The sequence below is a fragment of the Felis catus genome, chromosome B1, assembly GCF_018350175.1.
Source record: "Felis catus isolate Fca126 chromosome B1, F.catus_Fca126_mat1.0, whole genome shotgun sequence".
NCBI lineage: Eukaryota > Metazoa > Chordata > Mammalia > Carnivora > Felidae > Felis > Felis catus.
The window spans coordinates 171,327,429-171,351,074 of NC_058371.1; the positions used below are offsets into that span (position 1 = coordinate 171,327,429).

The 23,646-nt window shown below is 42.2% G+C and overlaps 1 protein-coding gene across 7 annotated transcripts in view; it reads left to right on the forward strand.

Moving 5' to 3' along the window:
- Window positions 1–23,646, forward strand: part of RBM47 (RNA binding motif protein 47) — a 162,192-nt gene that overhangs the window by 131,145 nt on the left and 7,401 nt on the right. For 6 of the 7 annotated variants that reach the window (XM_045056445.1, XM_019829605.2, XM_045056446.1 and 3 more), the window contains 3 exons: window positions 18,037–19,193; window positions 20,061–20,267; window positions 23,143–23,339. In XM_045056445.1, coding sequence (XP_044912380.1) covers window positions 18,068–19,193; window positions 20,061–20,267; window positions 23,143–23,339 — 1,530 coding nt within the window. In that variant the 5' untranslated portion in view covers window positions 18,037–18,067. The remainder of the gene's footprint in view (window positions 1–18,036; window positions 19,194–20,060; window positions 20,268–23,142; window positions 23,340–23,646) is intronic. The other variant, XM_045056444.1, reaches the window with a different exon arrangement.

The window sequence follows — 23,646 nt, forward strand, 5'->3', positions numbered from 1 at the left end:
ATATTACTATATTTTGTTCAAATGGTGAATACTCATTAAAAAGTGGTGTGTGTGTGTGTGTGTTTGTGTATGTGTGTCTGTGTGTGTGTTTAACTTAAACAAGGATTAAAGCAGACAGCTAATCACACAGTAGCATTGCTCTATCCCTGTATGTTTCTCTGGGGTATTTATTAACCGAGGTGATTATAGTTGAAAACCAGGGACATTAAATGAGAATTTGAGAATGAGAGAAAAAATGATTTTAAAGGTGAAGGAAGTATGACCAAGGAGGAACAATAGCAGGCAGTAGCCATTTTTCTTCCCCCACTAAAACTAGAGGCCCCCGTGCTGCTTCCCCACCTTTTCCCCTCTGCAGTGAGAGGTGTCCCTGTGTGGCACACTCTCATGGAAATTAGAAAGGCAGATAAATGAGTGACATTATTGAGCCAAGAAACTTGGATTTCACATATGACGTTTGGGAACTTGTGATCTGTTTTCCAATTCATCAAGACCCACTACTGTATGGCAGAGAACTGCCCAGGAGCAGAGGAATACCAGGGAGAAAAGGACCGTATCCTCAACCAGTCTTCATGAGCTCAAGCACTTTAATAACCAGCTTCTCAAACCTGCAAACCTGCACATAAAGGAGCGTTTGGAAACTGCTTTCGTGGCCAGGCGTGGTCTTGTGCCTATTTCCTTGTGGTGTAAAATCCCTACCAAGTCCCCGAAACAACGTAGTAGAAGCTAAGCATATCGACTAATGTAGAAAAAAAAAAAAAGAGTCACTTAAGGTCTATAGCTGCCTGACCAAGAAGTTTCTAAGGAGGTTAATATTTACATCCGGTGTAGTCAATCAGTGGTCGGTGTAGCTTTTCTCCTTGACACTACTGTTGTCTAAGCTGTGTATTAGAAGTGCCAGCCCCGGGGGAACTGGGTGACTCATTTGGTTAAGCGTCCGACCTTTGAGCTTGGCTCGGGTCATGATCTCACGGTTTGTGAGTTCAAGCCCCACACTGGGCTCGGCACTGAAGGCACAGAGCCTGCTTGGGATTCTGCCTCTCCTTCTCTCCCCTCCTTGTGCTCACTCTCTGGCTCTCTCTCTCCCAAAATAAATAAACTTAAATTTATTTTTTTAAATGCCAGCCCCTGTATGTGCCAAGGTTGGCTTATCCATTCTTCAGTGGGCTCCTTTTGGTCACATAGACCACTGCACAATACTTGGTATGGCTGTTTGTACACAGTTCTGGGTGTAGGTAAATCACAAAAGTTAAATATAGATGGAAAAAATGTCCAGAGCAATTTGCTGGTGATTATATATAATAAAATTCTCTTTGTAGCTTTGTCTTACCATGTTTCTCATAAAAGGCAGTGCTCATTCATTGGTTCTTTCATTCATTCATGCCTTTACATTGGGCTCTACACTGATAGCGTGGAACCTGCTTGGGATTCTCTCTCTCCCTCTCTCTCTGCCCCTACCTCAGTCTCTCTCTCTCTTTCAGAATAAATAAATAAACTTTAAAAAATAATAATAATTTCAAACACCACCAGAGGGAAAATGAAGCTAGAAAGCTGAGTAAAGGGGGAATAACATTAAACATTTAATGAATAAAAAGAAAAAAATATTTTAAAGACCCATTGTAATGCCTATTTTCTTTGTCTCCCAGTAGAAAGTTTACTTCTTTTTATATTTTTTCTCACAAAGACCCTATTATAGTCATATTGTCAAGAAACGTTGTGGTATTTGACAATATATATATTTTTTTAATCTTTAGTTTTGACAGAGAGAGAGAGCGCGCGAGTCGGGGAGGAGCAGAGAGAGAGGGAGACACAGAATCTGAAGCAGACTCCAGGCTCCCAGCTGTCAGCACAGAGCCTGACACGGGGCTCAAACTCACAAACTGCGAGATTGTGACCTGAGCTGCAGTCGGACACTTAACCGACTGAGCCACACAGGCGCCCCTGACAATATTTTTAACTTCAAAAATACCCCGCATTCAATTTAAACTTTGAGAAGATAGTAACCCCTGGCTTATTCAGTGTTGAGAGCATTCCTGGCCAGGTGCTCGTTCACTGTAACTAATGCCTTAAAATACGGGTCAGTGAAATGCAAGGACATCAATATTAAACAGGATCTATTTTTTTTCCACGGGAGCAGATACTGTTTTGTAGTCACAACCGAAATGACTAATGTTAACCAAATAAATCAGAAGGTCACACCTAAAATTGAAGCTAATGTTTGACTATGTCACTCTGTCTCACAGCCTTTGTTTCAGGACAGGCCATGTGTCACTTTCCTTACAAAGAGACCTATGATGTTCCTGTATATACCACCATTTGGCAGACCACCAGGGGTAATAAAAGAACATATCCTGCAGAACCTGTCCTCTTGTATAATAGGACCTAGCAATAACAGACCATACTATTACTCTGTAACTCCAACTTGCAACCACCAATACAGTTTGCAGTTCGGGGGAAAGAATAACATTTACATATCATTATAAAAACTGCATAAGTTTATATTTCGGAAAGTTCACTTTCTAAATCTGTTTTGAGAGAAATTCAAGAAACCAAACAGATGAAAAATATCCTTTACACACAAGTTTTAGAATGTTTTAAAAGCCATATATATATATTTTATATATATAAATCAGCCTTAAATATATATATATATCCATATATATATATGGAACTCTACTGTATTTGGACTGTCAGGGTTTGCTTTAGTTTTAAATATAAACAGACGACTGTTGGCGCCTGGGTGGCTTAGTTGGTTAAGTGTCTGGCTTCAGCTCAGGTCGTGATCTCACAGTCCATGGGTTCGAGTCCCACATTGGGCTCTGTGCTGACAGCTCAGAGCTGTAGCCTGCTTAGGATTCTGTGTCTCCCACTCTCTCTCTCTCTCTCTCTCTGCCGCTCCCCCACTCACTCTCTCTCAAAAATAAAAATAAGGGGCGCCTGGGTGGCTCGGTCAGTTAAGTGGCCGACTTCGGCTCAGGTCATGATCTCGCGCTCCGTGAGTTCGAGCCCCACGTCGGGCTCTGTGCTGACAGCTCAGAGCCTGGAGCCTGTTTCAGATTCTGTGTCTCCCTCTCTCTGACCCTCCCCCGTTCATGCTCTGTCTCTCCCTGTCTCAAAAATAAATAAACGTTAAAAAAAAAATTTAAAAAAAGTTAAAGAAAAATAAAACATTAAAAAAAATTAAAAGTAAACAGACTACTATTGAATAGAAGATAAACTAGAGATGGCTATCCCAAAGATAAAGCTTAAGATAAGATAGATATATATTTTTTAAATTTTTTAAAAATTTTATATATTTTTTTAAAATAGATATAATATATATAATCCCAAATTTACCACTATCCTATTGTGATTTTGAGGTTAAGCACATGATCACCCTTGTTCTCAGTCTCTCCATCAAGAAAATGGGACTGATCCTTTAGCACAGTGTTGTGGGTATATATAGATACAGAAAGGATATATAAAGAGAGATCATTTTTCAGTAACTTCAATCATATACTAAATAACATAAGGGACTTCCTTTCTATAGGAACTCTATTATTAATCCTTTTGTGAATTAAACAATATTTTTATAATGAAAATGATCATCCCTTAAATTACCAGCTCATATATTCAAATACTGGCACATAAAGTTTTTCTGAGAATATTGTGCCTGGATTACTTTCTTAAACTTGTGTTCGTAATTTTAATATCCCATAGCTAACAAACAATACTTAATAGGGCCTACTACATTCAGTGAGTAAGTACAAGCGTTAGTATAGGTATACTCATTGGTAATCAAAAGAATCTAATATTTACACAACTGGACAACTATCAGAAAGAACGTAATATTTACTTTTGCATTATCATTAGCTTTAAAAATGCATCATTGTAACCACATATTTCACGTGTAGTGTCTTAAAGCACTTTTGCATATAAATACAGAAGGCAATATCTATATATAGGTTCCCTTCCAGTTTGTCCACAAAAATTTAGGAATAAAGTCCCTCAAATTCTTTAACTTTAAAAATTACATTGTAGAGCAGAAAATGTGTGGTTCTCAACCGTGGCTATGTAGGGGCGCCTGAGTGGCTCAGTCAGCTAAGTGTCCAACTCTTGATTTCGGCTCAGGTCATGATCTCACAGTTCATGGGGTCCAGCCCCGCCATCAGACTCTTTGCTGAGAACACAAAAACCTGTTTGGGATTCTCTCTCTGCCCTTCCTCTGCTCTCTCTCCCAAATAAATAAATAAATACAAAAAAAAAATAAATAAACTATGGCTATATAGTCCTCTACAAAGAGAACATCCTTGAAAAACATGTACTGTTTTGCTCAACCAAAACAATGATGGTGATGATGATGAAATTTGAGCATTTACCTGAGCTAAGTATCTTTTTTTTTTTTTTAATTTGTTTTTGAGAGAACATGAACAAGAGAGGGGCAGAGAGAGAGGGAGACAGAGAATCCCATGCAGGCTCTGCACTGTCAGTGCAGGGCCCAATGCGGGGCTTGAACTCACAAACTGTGAGATCATGACCTGAGCCAAAATCAGGAGTCGGATGGATGCTTAGCTGACTGAGCCACCTAGGTGCCCAGCTAAGTATCTAAGTGCTTTGTATGTTTTATCTCTTTAATCCTCACGTCATCGTGAGGTATATTATCCCCATTTATTAGGTGGTGAGACTGAGGCTCAGGAAAACTAAGTGGAGCCCAGATATGAAGTCGGGCAGTCTGGCTCCAGAGCCTGGAGTGTAACCATCATCCCTACAGTCTCATCACAGCCCATATTCTTTTCTAACTTTTCTAACTTTTTTTTTTTTTTTTAGTGAGCTTGGAGAGGGGCGGGGGTTGGGAGGAGAGAGAGAGAAAGAGGGAATCCCATGCTGAGCGTGGAGCCTGACACGGGGCTCGATCCCACGACCCTGGGATCACGATGTGAGCCAAAATCAAAGAGTCGGATGCTCAACCGACTGAGCCACCCCAGCCCCCTAATTCAATACATTCTTAATTCTAGAAATACAATTTGAACATGTTAACTACTTCGCAAAGGGCCAGAAATAGGGTATGGAACAGACTGCAGGACTAGAGCTCAGGAAAGGGGCGGGCAGGGTGGTGAGGTGTGCTGAGGCATACAGTGGAAAGGGCCTGTGCGTGGGCCTCCTTTAACCAATGTCCATTTTGCACTGGCCATGGGTTTACTCTGTTAACACTGGCTATAGCTAACCCTGCTATCACTAAGGAGAAAGCAAAGGCAGAGAAAATGGTAGAAAGAGTTTGGGTTTGTCATCAGCTAAGTTTCAGTTCTAAGTGATGTTTTTTATTTTTTATTTAATTTTTTTTTTTTTTTACATTTATTTATGTTTTAAGAGACATAGAGAGACAGAGCACAAGTTGGGGAGGGGCAGAGAGAGGAGGAGACACAGAATCCAAAGCAGGCTCCAGGCCTCCAGCTGTCAGCACAGAGGCTGACGCAGGGCTCGAACTCACAAACCGTGAGCCGAAATCAGATATTTAAACAACTGAGCCATCCAGGCGCCCCTCTTTTTCAATTTTTAATGTGTATTTATTCATTTAGAGGGAGAGAACAAGCAGGGGAGAGGGGCAGAGAGAGAGACAGAATTCCAAGCATGCTCCACACTGCCAGAATACAGCCCGATGTGGGGCTCGATCTCATGAAACCATGAGATCATGACCTGACCTGAAACCAACAGTTGAACACTTAACTGACTGAGCCACCCACGTGCCCTTCAATTCTGAGTGATCTTAGGTGAGGTACATGATCTGAGCCTCTGGCACCTGATATTTATTTATTTATTTATTTATTTATTTATTTATTTATTTATTTAAAATTAATAATTTAAAATTTTAATTAAAATTATTTTAAGTAATTTAAATTTATTTTTTAAGTTCAAACAAATTTTATGTCTATTTTTTGAGAGAGAGAGCGCGAGCAGGGGAGGGGCAGAGAGGGGGGGAGACACAGAATCCCAAGCAGGCTCCAGGCTCTGAGCTGTCAGCGCAGAGCTCGACATGGGACTCAGAAGTCACAAACCTTGAGATCATGACTTGAGCCCAAGTCGGACGCTTAACCGATTGAGCCACCCAGGCGCCCATCAAGTGCCTGATCTTTAAAAGGGGGCAGTAAGAGCTAACATTTAAATGTCTCACCATCATAACAGCTACACAAGTATAGAGCCGGGGGTCAAACCCAGGAAATCTGACCCTAGAGCAGGGGACTTTTGCTATAAAGAGGCAGACAATACATATTTTAGGTTTTGCAGGCCATACATACTATCTCTACGGCAGCAACTCAACTTTGCATGAAAGCAGCCACAGACAATATGTTAACAGATGGGCATGGCTTTGTTCCAACAAAACTTGGTAAGAACAGCCACAGGATTGAATTTGGCTCATGGGCTGTACTTTGCTGATCCTCCCTGCTGTAGACCTCTCTCTAGATCTCTAGACCTGCTCTACAGCCCACATTTTGAATTTCAATTCATAGGAATGTCACGAAAATTCAAATACCTTCCTTAAGGTGTATTATACGCGTAATAAATGCAAAAAAATTGAAGCTGTCATTAACTCAAGAGTTTTTAAGGGGCGCCTGGGTGGCTCAGTCGGCTAAGCATCTGACTTTGGCTCAGGTCATGATCTCACAATTTGTGGGTTCGAGCTCCGTGTCAGGCTCTGTGTTGACAGCTCAGAGCCTGGAGCCTGCTTTAGATTCTGTGTCTCCCTTGCTCTCTGCCCCCTCACCACTCATGCTCTGTCTCTGTCTCTCTCTCAAAAATAAATAAACATTAAAAATTTTTTAAATAATTTGTAACTTTAGGTTCAACCTATTACTGAGGATTTTCCCCCTTGTGCCTGTTTCAAAGATCTTTAAAAAAAAAAAAGTTTTTAAACATTAGCGAAACTCTGAGATATTATTTCTAGTCCATCTCTTTCCCTCTAGAGAAGACTACATTTAAGGCATTTTTCTCTTTAAGTGCTGTCTTCTTAGCATGTAAGTGAAATTCACTCTACAGCCATTTGTCCAGAAATACTACACATGCTGTAGAGCAGTGTCCTTCTCTGAAATCATCTCACTGTGCAAAATGATGGCAGTCAGTAGAGTGTCTGTGTCACAGAGATGCTCAATAAAATGGACTTTGATTTTTATGATTTTAGTGAATTTATTCAATTACAATATCATTGCATATGTATTATATTTGCAATAAGGCGATACATAATATATCAGTTCTAAGTGTAGGAGGATAAGGAGAGCTTCCCTCTTGCAGAATTTCCCACTGTCTCTAAATATAATTAAACCAGATAAAGGCAGATTTTCAATCCTTGTCCACCCATTATAGTTAGTGACTCTTTCCTCCTTCGTCTATCCTTGGTAGGCTAGGAATTGCAATGGCTATGCAGTAGTGACCACTATATCCCCAAGACCTAGCACAGCCTGGCATACGAGCATCCAATCATAGTTTGGATGGATGAGTGAATGAATGAATGAATGAATGCATACGTAAATATTGCTTCATCATCTCTTCCATCAGATCATTGCCTTTTGCCTAAGGGGTACAGATGTTGATTGTAGTACCAATGAATTGACTGTGTTCCAGAAGAACATTTTTAGTGATTGTTTATGTCTTAATAAAAAAAACAAAACAAAACACCAAAACTCTGAATCTTATTTTTTTATGAAAATTTGCCTTTTATTTTTATTTTTTAATATAATTTATTGTCAAATTGGCTAACATACAGTGTGTACAAAACTCTGAATCTTAAGCTTTCTACATTATGAAGGAAACCAGCAGTGACATTTCAGAAAGGCCCTCGTCTTAAAAATCAGAATGTCAGCAGTTTGCACGTGCCCATGTGGTAGAGAGGTCTGAATTTAAATGAGGCACTTCTAGAGCTTGGCAGAGCCTCCGGTTGATTTCAAAGGTAGTGTTTCTGTGACCCAGACCCGTTGGTCTGCCTGTGATGATGAATCAGTTTGACAACAGAATCCGTCTAAGAGGGCTGTATGGTAGTCATCGTCTGGTTTGAAAAATTAAATTGACAGAATTTCAAACATATTAAAATGAGTAGTTTGGTATCAGAGATACACCGGACTTTTGAAGGGTGATGCCCATCTCTCAGTCTTGACAGCTGTGACAGTAAGAGCCAGATGAAGACGGCAAGCCCATGCCGGGAGTGGCGGGTATAAAATAACAACTTCTTTGGGGCACCTGATGGCTCAGTCAGTTAAGCAACTGACTCCGGCTCAGGTCATGATCTCACAGTTTGTGGGTTCGAGCCCTGCTTCGGGCTCTGTGCTGCCAGCTCAGAGCCTGGAGCCTGCTTCAGATTCTGTGTGTGTGTCTCTCTCTCTCTCTCTCTCTGTCCCTCCCCTGCTCGTTCTCTTTCTCTTCTGCCAAAAATAAATGTTGAAAAAAATAGCAACTTCCCTTACTATTTAATTAATACCTGCCACGGGCAAGCATATAATCTGGTTATAGCTCTGGATAGTCAGACTCCATCAGTAATTCTCAACAGGGAGCAGTTCTGCATCCAGGAGACATTTTGGGTCATACACATGGAGGGGGTGGTCATCGAGTCGGTAGAGGTCAGGGGAACTATGACATCATCGTACAGCACACAGGACAGCGCCACGTGACAAAGAATTATCACATCCAAAAGGTCAATAGGGAACAAGGTTGAGAAATTTTGGATTAAATGATACCAAAGGTCCCTCTGCAGCTCAGAGTCTGGGATTTTATGAAATTAGATTATGTATGTTAAAGAAGTTTATAAATTGCAAAACACTATATAAATTCAAGCTACTATTACATGATACAAGCCATTACTGCCTTCTTCCTTCTCTCTGTATCTTCTGGTAGCTCTTTCTGTCCCTTGCCAGATCCCTCAAAGGTTTGGATCAAAGGAGCCAAGATCATGGGTGAAACCAGAAGTCCCTTCTACCGCTTGTTTACAGTTTGGGAAAACATTAATCCAGGAGGCAGATGTGTGCCAAATTTGTGGGATTCATTTTTTTTTTCAGCATTGCCCCATCAACCTGTTTAGAAAAAAATGTAAGTATATATAACGCTTATTTAAAGGAAACCAGATAACAGATTCTTAACAGGGATTGTGTGTTGCCAAACATCCATAGAAAACTCACCCACCCCCACCCCAACTGGGCGGGTGGCTTTACCCCTCTCATGGTGTACAGACAGCTTCCCTGGGAACCCACAGCAAAATGCCTCATTTTCAGCCATGTGTTGATAGAAATGCCTGGGAACAGTGAGTCTCTTGGCTTTGTATCTGTTTATCAGACACAATCATTCATTGAATGATGTGCTTTGCCATAACAAAATCTGTACAAGCATCAACACAGTTTAAGACCCTTTGTGAGTTAACATCGTCTCAGATTAGCCAGGAGCTGACAGAGGTATGGCCCAAAATATCACTATGCCACTGCCTCTTTATCCTTTTGGGATTTCACCTAAAGAGAGTCCTGGAAGGATTTTATGTGTTGCAAGAGCCATGCCTTCAAATAGCATGAGGTTGCTGGGGGAGATAGGAAAAAAAAAAAAGAGTCAAGCTTCAATCTTCAGCTTACTGTTTGGGCCTCCAGGTAAATTCCAAGTATTCTGCCTCCATTTTGTGTAGAGTTCCTTTACCACTTTCCAAGCTCTGAGGTAACAGAAATGTCCCAGTGCCAGAGGCCTGCCTGGTGGTGGGAGTATTCTCTGCTGTTTACTCTAATGGGTGGTGGTAACCTGGCCAGGGGCAGTAAGATAACCACTCAGCGTGAGGCCAAATCTTGGAAACTTTTTGCAGAAGCTGGCCTTTGATGTTTTTTCCCCCTTGATTTGTGGCATTAAATGTCACTTAATCCTGGAACCGGTCCTCTGAAACGGGTGCTAGAACCATCTGAAATCTATGGACATGACATGGAACGGAGGTAATTGCCTCCTGTGACAGTGACACATTCATGATTTGAACTTCTATTTCTTTGACTCCAAAGTCTTCCCTCCTCCAGAGTCTTCTAGTTTGGTATATATTTTACTATATTGTACCGTTTATTATACCTGTGTGCCAGGCCATACCTAAGAAGTGACAATTAGTAAAGACAAAAATTTTTCTGGTATAAATAAGGGACATCAAAACAGAAATCTTACCACAGAGATAGAATTACCTCTTGGATAAATACATTCTAAAACCTTCCACTGACTTAAGTTCCTGCTGGTGCTGGAAGATACTACTTACCCCTGTATATTATCTTCAAATTGCAATGTGTCCTTTCATCTGCAAATAAAACTCTCCTGTGAATTCCACACTGCACATTAATCTCAAGTACCTGACATGCATGCACACAAACACACATGCACACATGCATCCCTACAGCTGTGAACCAAAGTTAACTGGTAGTCTGGATAATTCTAGATTATATTCATGCTGTTTTTAATCCTAGGTAAAGCCTGGTTGGCAAACTTTGGAAATTTTTCCCAGTACAGTGGTATTCCGTGCCCTCTAAAATGTCCCAGTTCAAAGTTAAAATCCTACTGAAAGATACTCTGAACCACTCCTAAGAAGAGATTTTAAATCCTGATTTAAGTCTGCTGTAGTCTGAGTTAGCCCTGAAATTTTATTTTACCCTGACAAGCTCAAACTTGACCTAAAACACAGGCAACAAAAATTGCAGCTAATACTTCAGAATAATAGCAGGATTTGAAAGTATGTTTTGCTCTGTTTTATATGCCAAACTGTGAATACATTTCAAAAATATTGCCACATTAGTAAGCTAGCAGTCTTTGGTGAAGCTATCTTTAGTGTGTGCAAGGATGGTGTGGTGTTGGGGGGGGGGGTTCTGCCTCCGGGGACCTGGCATCCACGAGGATGACTGGACCTTTTGCATCCAGTGCAGCAAGTCTCTTCAGGTTCCTTCTGGAGAAGCCTCTGCAAACTGCTATAGCCAAAGTTTAGGTGAAAAACAGGCTTACACTTGGATGCCCGAGCCATATCGCCAATGCAGAATCACACTGCCAGACAACTTACCTGCTAAGAATGGAATCTGGGAGACCCCGGTACACCAGTCCACGCCAGAACTCACAGGCTAGGCTTCTCATACTGACTGGTTTGAGGTTGGCTGGGATAACCTCTTGTTTCCCTGTAAACAAATGAATCCTACCTAGGAGCAAGATTCTCCCCTCAAGTTCAAATATCTTTTTTTTTTTTTAACATTCAAATTTCTTCTAACATTTTTTGAGCACTTAGTGCTAGGTTCTGCACTAGGAGCTTTGTGTGGATTTCATGCACTCCTCACCACAGCCCTGCAATAAGGATCACTTACAGGCAGCTGTGGTACAGACTCTAAGCCAGACTATCAGGGTTCAAATACCAGCTCTGATGCTCACGAACTGAGAATCTACTTAATCTCTCTGTGCCTCAGTTTCCTTATCGGTAAGGTGGAGATCCTAATAATATCCCATACAGACTTTGTGAGGACTGGAGTGAGTTAATACATACATAGAGTTTAGCACACTGCCTGGTACATAATGGGCATTCAATAAATATTAGCTCTTATTGTCACCATTTTAAAGATGAGAATATTGAGGCTTTAGGAGGTTAAGTGGTCTTTCCCAGGGTTCACAACTAGTAAGCAGAGGAGCCAAGTTTTGGCCCTAGGTCTCTGACTCCAGAGACTGCATTTATTCAGTAAATCAAGACTATTCAATCTATTTTATTATTCTTTTAAATTTTTTAATGTTTATTCATTTTTTGAGAGACAGAGAGAGAGCACGAACAGGGGAAGGGCAGAGAGAGAGGGAGACACAGAATCCAAAGCAGGCTCCAGGCTCTGAGCTTTCAGCACAGAGCCCAACGAAGGGCTCGAATTCACGAACCACAAGATGGTGACCTGAGCCAAAGTCGGACGCTTACCCGGCTGAGCGACTCAGGCACCCCTATCCAATCTATTTTAAACCTATCTTCTATTAAATGGATAATTGGGTGCCATTTATTCCAATATTTTGTTATTGTTTTATACTCACAGACAAGGTTCAACTTATGAAGTGTATTATTACTTATTGTGCCCACACCTCTACTACAAGAAGAATCTTGTCATTCAGAAGATAGTGTTTCTCACTACTCAGACACCCCTATCCCAAACACACACACGCATATATATACTCCCACCCTTCTAAAGAGAGTATTCTAAACTAATTTTTAAAAGCATAATAATGATGTGGCCGAGCTTTTAACTTGGGGAAGTATAGCCTTAATAGGAACAAGTTGTTAATATTAAGGTACAGCTCTTTTGAGGCAGTCTCTGGTCACTGAGCACGAATGCAAAATGCCTTCGTTCTCAACTTTTTAGGATTTGAAGGACAATTCTCTAATTCCATTAACTATGAGGTAGGCTCCATGAGAATGAGGTCCACCATATCTGGCACATAGTAGGTGCTCAAAAAATATTTGTAGAATGAATAAATGAACACAAACCCTTCTGTGTTGGTGTCTCTTAAGTTATTATTGTGCACATATTTAAGTGTTAGAGGCTGAACCAACTACCTTCACCAGATATCTCTTCTTCGGTCTCATACATTTGACCATGCACTTAAATGGCAAAGAACTTAGACTGAAGGGGGGAAAGATAGGTGAAGAAGACTGTCTTTAAAATATGTTAGAACTTGGGGCACATGGGTGGCTCAGGCAGTTAAGCGTCTGACTCTGGTTTCGGCTCAGGTTATGATCTCGCGGTTTTGTGAGTTCAAGCCCCGCATCGGGCTCTGTGCTGGCAGCATGGAGCCTGCTTGGGATTCTCTCTCACCCTCTCTCTTTCTGTCCCTCCCCCACCTGTGCTGTCTCTCCCAAAATAAATAAATAAACTTAAAAAAAAAATAAAATAAAATGTTAGAACTTAAAAACTGGTCCTGAAATTAAGTCATTGTGCAGCATTGGAAACTGAGGAAAAAGTGACTATACTTAGTAATAGCAATCTATGCCACTTTGTCACATTGATGTTCTCTGCACATCTCCTAGAGCAGAGGCCGGCAAACTTTTTCTGTACCAAGCCAGACAGTAAATATCTTAGGCTTTGCAGGCCATATATCTCTGAACTATTTGATTCTGCCATTGTACCACAAAAGCAACCATAGATAATTTTTTTTTAAGGGTAATGGTTGTGTTCTGATAAAACTTTTATTTACAAAAACAAATGGCAGGCTGTATTTGGCCCGTGGCCATAGTTTGAAATAGTTCGGTCTGAAGTTTGTCTAATTGTGGGGCACCTGGGTGGCTCAGTCGGTTAAGCGTCCAACTTCGGCTCAGGTCATGATCTCACGGTTTGTGAGTTCGAGCCCCGTGTCCGGCTCTGTGCTGACAGCTCAGAGCCTGGAGCCTGCTTCAAATTCTGTGTCTCCCTCTCCCTCTGCCCCTCCCCTGCTCACTCTCTGACTCTCTCTGTCTTTCAATAATAAATAAATGTTAAAAAAAAACTTTTTTTAAATTAAAAAAAAATAAAGTTTGTCTAATTGTAATAAGTTAGGTACTCTGTTACATTACTGACAGAAAGGTCATATTATTAGCTATATGGTGCCCTTTTTAAAGGCATTAAATAAATCCTATATCTCTTTTGTATCTCTAAGCCTTTGGTCTTGAAAATTCATTGAGCAACACACCATATAATTTATTTAACTCTCTAGTATATCAGACATGAAGATAAGGAGAATGGAGTTTATAAACGGTAAGATTTTCTTGAATGTGTTAAACCTCATTGTACCATTTTTTTAAATGTCCTCTAGTGTGAAATCCCAATTTTATGGATCTTATTTTTGTCCTTTTTGTATCTCTGAGCTTTCTTACTTTCCAGGTTTTTTTTTTTAATTGTGGTAAAATATACACAACAAAATTAGCCATTTTAACTATTTTTAAGTATACAGGTCAGCGGCAGTAAGTACATTCATACTGTTGTGTAACCATCACATTCATCCATCTCCAGAACTCTCGCATCATCCCTAACTGAAATTCCCTAAACACTAACGCTCCATTTTCCCTGTCCCCATCTCCCAGCAACCATGATTCTTCTATCTCTATGAATTTGCCTATTCTAGGTACTTCATGTAAGTGTAATCATACACTATTTGTCCTTTTGTATCTGGGTTCTTTTACTTCACCTAATGTCTTCCTGGTGCGTCCAAGTTGTAACACGTGTTAGAATTTCCTTCCTTTTTAAGGATGAATAGTATTCCACTCAGTATACATATCACATTTTGTTTGTCCTTTCATGCATCAATGGACATCTGAGTTGTTTCCACTTTTTGGCTACTGTGTGAATAATACTGTCGTGATCACTGGTGTACAAAGAGCTGTTTGAGTCCTTGTTTTCAGGTTTTTTGAGTATGTAACCAGTAGTGGAATTGGTGGGTCATATGACAATTCTATGTTTAAGCTTCTGAGGAAGTACCATGCTGTTTCCCCAGTAGCTGCACCATTTTACATTCCTACTAGCAATACTGAAGTGTTCCAATTTCTTCACATTCTTGCTAATGCTTATTTTGTGTTTTGTTTTATTTTTATAATAGCCATGCTAGTAAGCATGAAGTAGTATCTCACTGTGGTTCTCATTTGTTTTTATGTCAATGTTTGTAGTTAGTGTAAAAGACAGTTTATTTATTAGGTACTACATTAATCAATGTCTGGTGCAAATTAGATGTGCGTATAGATGCATTTATTCCTTTCCTGCCTCCAAAATTATGTGAGATGGCTTCCAGTATATGTGTGTGTGTGTGTGTGTGTGTGTGTGTGTGTGTAGATGCATTTATTCCTTTCCTAGCTCCAAAATTATGTGAGATGCCTTCCAGAAACGTGTAAACAAGAAGATGAATAATATAAATAGCTAAATTCATGACATTGAGAATATCGAAGACTAAAAAAAATGAAACTATAGCCAAAATTAGATAAACTTGATACTAGACTAGACTTGTCTAGTATCTTAGACAATTACTAAAATTGAAGTGACAGACTTAATCCTGAACTTCCTAGTGGCCAAAGAAAGAAGGGAAAGAGGGCCAGTAACATAATTCAGTTCTTCCAGATGATCAAAGCTTATGAAAAAAGACTTTCCTTGGCTCGCAGATGTAAGAAATAAGCTATAACTTTTAAAAGAAGTGGTTTTTTTAAAAAAAGAAGTAATTATATTACTGACACCAGCAGATTTCAGACTGAAAGCAAACAAAAATTTTGATAAAATTAATGGAGTTGCACCTGGAAATGACTCCCATAGCCTGACCACTACAAGACTTTTCTTGGTGTAAAATCATAATTTCAGAGTACAATTAGGAAAACACTAAGTCAACTCTGCATATCTCAGCAGAGCGATGAGGTCTCTTCCTTTGGATTTTAGTTAATATTTTATGTAGTACAACATGTAAGATTTAAATTGCCACTTACGTGTTATAGATGTCCTGGGGTTTCCTTTTCAAAGGCCACAAATTATAAATACATATGTATTTGTACAAATAGTTTCCTTAAGAATATATCCTTATGTTCCTTTTGGAAGGAAGGGAAGAGCTTCATGTTCAAATCTGATATTGAAATTTCTGTTTCAGTGTGAAACTACAGGAACGAATGTATCATTTTCAAGTTGATAACAAAAAAGACTTCATGATAAGTGGATATATTGTCAAACCAGTCTTAAGCAATTAAAGGGCAAAAGAAATAAAAAAATAAGAATAGAAGCCATATGAAACATGTTTTTAAAGAACTGAGAAAGTGTCAAAATTACCCTAAAATGGAAAGAATTGGTCTGAAGTTTTACCCAGAAGTTTGGATTAAAGACAACAATAACAATGGACATTTCTTGAACGTTTACAGTGTTCTAGGCACAATTCAAAGTGCTTTGCCTGTATTAACTCACGTATTCCTCTAAACTTAGTACTAACCTCATTATTCCCATTTTATAAAAAGAGAAACTGAGGCATGGAGCAGCTAAGTATCCTCGCTCCAGTTCATACAACTAGAAAGTGTTAGAGCTGGGATTTACACACAGTCACCCAGTCTGTCTCCCGTGGCCACTCACTCACCCACTATACTGTACTGCCCCTTGATGTTATGGCAAATGAGCCAATGAAGAAATGCTTTAGCTGGCCAGCAAATAAAAACCTCATATTTCTGTTGTGTCCCTATAATTTCTTTTGATTTTTTTTTCTTTAGAAGATCAAACTTACCTTAATTACTCTTGAAATTTCCCTTAATATTCTTGTATACAATTCCTATTGGTAAATTTTTTAAACTAATGCTCCTGATTCCAGTTGAATGATGAAACCTTACGCAGCTATTAAAAATTGTGTTTTTGCAAAGAGTGTTAAACATGTGGAGGAGGGGCGCCTAGGTGGCTCAGTTGGTTAAGCATCTGACTCTTGATTTTGGCTCAGGTCATAGTCTCATGGTTCATGAGTTCAAGCCCTGAGTCGGGCTCTGCACTGACAGCACAAAGCCTGCTTGGCTTTCTTTCTCCCTCTCTCCCTCCCTCTCTCTCTCTCTGCCCCTCCCCTGCTCGTGCTCTCTCTCTCTCTCTCTCAAAATAAATAAACTTAAAAAAAAAATGTGGGAGGAATGCTTATGAAGCAAAGCAGCGGTATGTAAATTTGTTGGAAGCCAAGTTCCACCCCCCCCCCCGAAAATAAAAGTATTAAAAAAAAAAAGATGGGAAAGTTCAATTGTGGCTATCATTGGGTAGGAATAATAGGAATGATTTCTTTTCCTCCTTTTCTTAATTTTCCACAAAATTTACCCGAATACTTTTATAGCCCAAAAAATGAAATAAACTTCATTTTTTAAAAGGCCGAGCAGAACCGTTCTTTACAAAAGCACAGTACAAAGCTCCTAATGATAATCCTATTGTATAATTTAAAATCATCTCCACAGAGCCCTGTGCTGTATAGGTAAAGGTGGCATGGTTTAGATTTGCACTATCATATGTGGCTATTTAATTTTAATTAAAATGAAATAAAATTTAAAACTCAGTTCAACAGTTACACTAGCCCCATTTTAAGTGCTCAGTAGCCAAAGTGGCTAGGGAACAGCTTTTCCATCCTCACAGAAAGTTCTATTGCACAGCACTGCTTCTGAAGACAGAACATGGAATCTGGAACCAAGCGACTTGGAATCAAGTCCTTCTGGGAGCTGACACTTGCTGTGTGAAATGGGCAATTTACTCAACCTCTCTGAGCCTATTTCCCCATAGACAAATTAGGAGTAATATCATTTTCCATGTAAGGAGATTAGGAAGGTCAAATAAGATAATGCATGTAACCGTTTTCCAAAAAGTGCAGTGTGGCTTACCAGGTAGTAGCTGCTTCACAGATCACCGCCCCCCCCCAACCCTGCCCAGTTTGAACGTAATCTAGCTCTTTGTGGACTGATTCCAAATCCTTTAATGGTTCCTACCAAGACTTTTGCCTAAATGACACCGTAAAATTCAGACTTACCAGCTCTTACCACAGTACCTAGGACAAGTCCTCGGCAATGTGAATGTTCCATTTCTTTCTTGTAAAAAGCTTCAGATACACAGCTCTGTACCTGTCTCTTATAATACCTCCTCAAAGTTTTCCTTAACAATGTAAGTACACTGCTCTACTTCTAAATGGAAAAGACTGTCTTAAAAAAAGAAAGCAAAGAGGCTTTGTCTACCAGATAAATGGGTTAAAATGCTATAACTAAGAGGAAATCAATCTGAGTCGACAGCGCAGGAATTGAGCAAAAGATGTTGCCATTTGCTGCAAGAAGATGAGGTTTTCACTAACAATTACAACAGGTTCTCTGTGCTTCAAAGCTGTTGGGGTACTGATTAAGCGGAAGTACTTGCTCATTCTGATTTTTTTTTCCCCCGAGTCACTTCTGGTTTTTCCTGCAAAACAACCTGACTAATTTAGCTTCTTAGAGCTGCTGTATTTATTCCCCATCTAACCACCTGCTAGTGAAGCGTGGGTCTTGTGTGTCTTACAGGAATGAAGTAGGCAAGTTTTGGCTCAACGCGGTGCAGACTCCACACTCACCCTCCCTTCTGCCTCCCGCAGGTCTCCTCCAGCCGTGGATGCCTTTGACATTATGACCGCAGAGGATTCCACCGCAGCCATGAGCAGCGACTCCGCCGCCGCGTCCTCGGCCAAGGTGCCCGAGGGCGTGGCCGGCGCGCCCAACGAGGCGGCGCTGCTGGCGCTGATGGAGCGCACGGGCTACAGCATGGTGCAGGAGAACGGGCAGCGCAAGTACGGCGGCCCGCCGCCCGGCTGGGAGGGCCCGCACCCGCAGCGCGGCTGCGAGGTCTTCGTGGGCAAGATCCCGCGAGACGTGTACGAGGACGAGCTGGTGCCCGTGTTCGAAGCGGTGGGCCGCATCTACGAGCTGCGCCTCATGATGGACTTCGACGGCAAGAACCGCGGCTACGCTTTCGTCATGTACTGCCACAAGAACGAGGCCAAGCGCGCCGTGCGCGAGCTCAACAACTACGAGATCCGCCCGGGCCGCCTGCTCGGCGTGTGCTGCAGCGTGGACAACTGCCGCCTCTTCATCGGTGGCATCCCCAAGATGAAGAAGCGCGAGGAGATCCTGGAGGAGATCGCCAAGGTCACCGAGGGCGTGCTGGACGTGATCGTCTACGCCAGCGCGGCCGACAAGATGAAGAACCGCGGCTTCGCCTTCGTCGAGTACGAGAGCCACCGCGCGGCCGCCATGGCGCGCCGCAAGCTCATGCCCGGCCGCATCCAGCTGTGGGGCCACCAGATCGCCGTGGACTGGGCCGAGCCTGAGATCGACGTGGACGAGGATGTGATGGAGACCGTGAAGATCCTCTACGTGCGCAACCTCATGATCGAGACCACGGAGGACACCATCAAGAAGAGCTTCGGCCAGTTCAACCCGGGCTGCGTGGAGCGCGTCAAGAAGATCCGCGACTACGCCTTCGTGCACTTCGTCAGCCGGGAGGACGCCGTGCATGCCATGAACAACCTCAACGGCACTGAGCTGGAGGGCTCGTGCCTCGAGGTGACGCTGGCCAAGCCCGTGGACAAGGAGCAGTACTCCCGCTACCAGAAGGCGGCCAAGGGCGGCGGCGCGGCCGAGGCGGCGGTGCAGCAGCCCAGCTACGTGTACTCTTGCGACCCCTACACGCTGGCCTACTACGGCTACCCCTACAACGCGCTCATCGGGCCCAACAGAGACTACTTTGTGAAAGGTTAGTGGGGGCTGTACTTCTGGGGAGGCCCCCAACAGCCGTGTGGCCCTGGACAGAGTCAGGGGTGTTGTGGCTGTAGTTTGCTGGGCTGGTAGACAGGCTCCTCCCCCCACCGACCCACCCTCTTTTGGGTGTCACTTCTGGGTGTTTTTGTTTTTGTTTTTTTGCTGGCACTTAGAGTGTTCACTTCCACAGCATTTTGGGAAATGTGGGTCGTTCATGTGTATGGGGGCGAGCGGTGAAATCACAGGGGCATAGAGGCACTTCTTGCATACTACCTTTCCAGGGTCTCCCCAATTTGGGGCTAGTCCACCTGTCCCTAGTTTAAAAGCTCCTTGTGAAATTAGATCTCTAGGATGTTGGCACACGAAGGACAATGTTGTGGTGGTGGTGACGTTTAAATTATTGGCTAGCATGTAATGAAACCAACCAAGCATTATACTGGGAAACCAATACCTAGGTTCTGGGTCCTGCTGTCATCAGATTAACTGGCTCTGTGACTTTAATCAGTCCCTTTCACCTCCCTAGGCCAGTTTTCTCACGCATAAAATGAGGAAGGTGAACTAGCAGATCCCCTTCCAGATCTGACTTCTTTCTATTCTGTGAATGTTTTCCTGTATTAAGTTGCACTTGAAATCCTAGGAACTCATCAGCAAGTTCATCTCTTGTGTTGAGCAGGCATACTTTGGATGCAAATCTAGGATGGAGTAGCATGTTTGAAGCATCTTACCAGCTCATTGAAGAGCAAAGGTGTAACCACCTGCAACTTACGGCAAACAACTAAATGGCCAAGAACCTTGAGTTGAGATCTGCTTCCTGTGCGGTCACTGTTGGTTGCTCATCATTTTTTTGTGTTGTTATTATAAGCAGGCAGCGTAAGAGGCCGGGGTCGAGGTGCGGCTGGCAACAGAGCCCCAGGGCCCAGGGGTTCCTACCTCGGGGGATATTCGGCTGGCCGTGGTATATATAGCCGATATCATGAAGGGAAAGGAAAGCAGCAAGAAAAAGGATATGAACTTGTACCGAATTTGGAAATCTCTGCCGTCAATCCAGTTGCCATTAAACCTGGTACAGGTCAGTATGAACCAGAGATAGAATGCATCAACCTAAACCCCCACCCTCTCTTTGAAGTGACTCCAGGCTTTCCTTGGGCTCTTTCATTGCACAAGGGTTCCTTTTCTCATAGGCAGCCAGAGATTAGGCAAGAGTGTGGCCTCCTGAGCCTTCTTAATGTGGGACTTAAGGGGATGGTCTAGCTCTGACCATGTTCAAATCAAACTTTACAGTAGTGGGTTTTTCAAGTGGGTGCCATTTAGTCGCTAGGCTTATTCTCAGTCTGTGACCCAGTAGGCAGAGTTGGAGTGGTGGGGAGGGACAGAGGAAGAAAATGGAAGATTAGGAGATTCTTCTGTATCTTTTACCAGCTCAAACCGTCTTTTTCTTACTCAGGCCTATTGCTCCACTAGCTGTCAGAAAGCCAGAGGATACAGCTTATTGCCGGTTCTGAGAGTTGGTGGGAAGGGTAGGAAATCCCCCTTTGGGAGCAAAAAACACAACTTGTCCCTTGTCATGGTTTTATAACCAACCAGAATACCTGGGAACAAGGCAGTGGTGAAAGTTTTTGCAGCTGCTAATTTCCTGAATTCTCATTTCCAGCATTCATCTCCCCCTCTTGCTGGATCAATAGATTGCAGGTAGGGACACTCAAGTAATTCAAGCCAGAGACCTTGAACTTTGCTTTCACCTCCAGGCCCTACAAACCACTCTGCCAGTGTTATTAGTGCCCATTGGTCATCTGGCGTGAGTCACATCTTTCTGATCCTCACTTCTAAGGAATTCCATTGTGAGCGCATCATAGCACCAACTCCCTATTAGCACACACCACACAAACATCCACACATAAGGAAAATTCATTCGTGGAGAGTCAGAGCCATCCTCCTCCAGCTCTCTTCCTGGCTTCGTGGAGAGTAGACTGAAGAGCGCTTTGAGAGAATCCTCACCTTGAAGCCCAGCTCCTCTTGATTTTCTTCTGGTTGAGGACTGTACCTTCCACCCCCTAGCTAAAAGAGAGTCAGCGAATCTGCGTTTGGGGCATAGGTTTGCACTGCCACATAGGGCTTAGAACGCGTTTTCCCAGCAGAGCTTCCTTTTGAAATAGTCCAGGGATAATTTTTTTGCCTAGGAAAAAAATGTTGCAGATTCCGCAGTCAAATGACTCCTTAGTCTGGATTTCCTTACAAATGCCATTGACACTATAAGCAATGTAAAACTGATCCCAAAGCTCTCTGTAATGCCATAAAACAGAGCCTGGATACGATAGTTGTCACTTCTACTTGTTGGAAACTGGACTCCTGTTGGCAAGTTGCTACAGCTTAAGATTTAACTGGAGAAACGAACTCTTAAACCAATTTTAAGCGTATAGTCGTGTCCTGCAGCCTGAGGTAGAAATTCCTGTGAGCGGGACAGCCTAAACAATCCAGAATTACTTAGTACAACCCCAGTGTAGTTTAAACTCACAATCACCTCTGGTCCCCATCTTCTGGGCTCTCTTTGTGATTCATCCAGAAAATGAGAACTTTATATTTTAGGAGAAGCATCAGGGCAATGGTGGAGTATGTGGCCACAAGACCATATGATTGAAAGATTTCATTAAGGTTTTAGATGTATTATATTGAAAGGCCACACTGTTGTTTAGCCTGCAATCATTTGTCTCTGTACCTTATTTCAGATCAGTTTGCATTAGAATAAATATGCTTACAGTTGTAGGAAAAACATAAATGAAAGCATACTTTGTGTATGTATTTTATATTCTTGCTTACCCTTCAACACACACACACACACACACACACACACACACACACACCACATGCTTAAACTAACTCCCCCAAAACCAAGGCTAATATTTTTTCTTTCTTCTCTTTATCATACGTTGGCATTCAGTAACTGCTGTCTGTTTGAGCCCCTGCTTAAAATAGAGTCCTTTGGACTTTCCTCACAGAAACACATCTTTGAAGTGCTCATCATAAAAGCAGTCACTCACTGCTTCACTACTATGAGCAGACATTAGCGAATGAGGGAATTTGCCATTTTTTTTATTATGTGTTTTTCCTTGAATCAGTAATGCTGAAATCTGAAATAACAGAGTGAAGTGTACACAGACCTCTGAGTTCTCAGAAGGAAACTCTCTCCAGCGCCTGCTTCTTAAAATGTGAAAATGAGGGGTGCCTGTGTGGCTCAGTCGGTTAAGCGTCTGACTCTTGATTTCAGTTCAGGTCACTATCTCACATCATGGTTTGTAAATTCAAGCCCCACATTGGGCTCTGCGCTGACAGTAAGGAGCCTCTTTGGTATTCCTTTCTTGCTCGCTGTCTCTGCCCTCCTCCCCTGCTCATTCTCTCTCTCTCTCTCTCTCTCTCTCTCTCTCTCTCTCTCTCTCTCTCAAAATCAATAAATTTAGAAAAAAATTTTTTTAAAAATGTGCAAGTGAAAGGGTGGCGGGTCTGGTAATGAGCGAGGTGAGTGATGAGGACCAACAGGCTCACTCTCCCACGCTGGAAGGCCTCTGCGATCACGTCTCGCCTTGAACCTGCTATCTCAGTCAAAAGGCCCTTTCCTTTGCTGGACATTAAGAGTAAGATTCAAAATGAGATTTCTCTGTAGAAACGGTAGGAAAAATGTTGGTGTGGAACCAAACTCTGGACTCCCCTTGCGTGAGCATCTGTTGGGAGACCTCTCCGTACACACGTGGATCCTTTTGCAAGATGAACAGGGGGCTTGCCTGCCAGCAACCCTTTCTTCCTCTTGGGTAGCACCTTGTTACCTATACTGAAAGACAACATTAATTAGCAGGGGAGGCCCGTGACCACTAAACTTGGTTTTGAAAAATACCAAGGAAGTGACACATCTTTCTCGGGACTTTCAAGCCGTGTGCATTTCCTTTCTCTTACAGTGGCCATCCCTGCCATTGGGGCCCAGTATTCCGTATTTCAGGCCGCCCCAGCCCCTAAGATAATTGAAGATGGCAAAATCCACACAATGGAGCACATGATCAGCCCCATCGCGGTGCAGCCAGACCCAGCCAGCGCCGCAGCTGCTGCCGCCGCCGCCGCCGTCATTCCTGCTGTGTCAACGCCGCCACCTTTCCAGGTAGAGCCCTTGCTGTGATCATTGTCATTTGTGTGTGAGGCCTCTGTTAATCACAGATTCACTGACGATTCAGCAGGAGAGTTTGCCGTGTGCCAAGCTCTCCGATGAAGTATGGGATTGGGTGAAGAAAAAATGTTTACTGTAAATCATGACAGGACGGAAAAGTTTGAAAGAATAATTATACTACCCTAATATTATCACTGTATTAAAGATGGGAGGCAGGGTGCAGAAATGACACGTGTAATTCTTCACAGTGTCATAATATTGTGCATATAATGTTGTGCATTCAATATTACGATGCTGGATA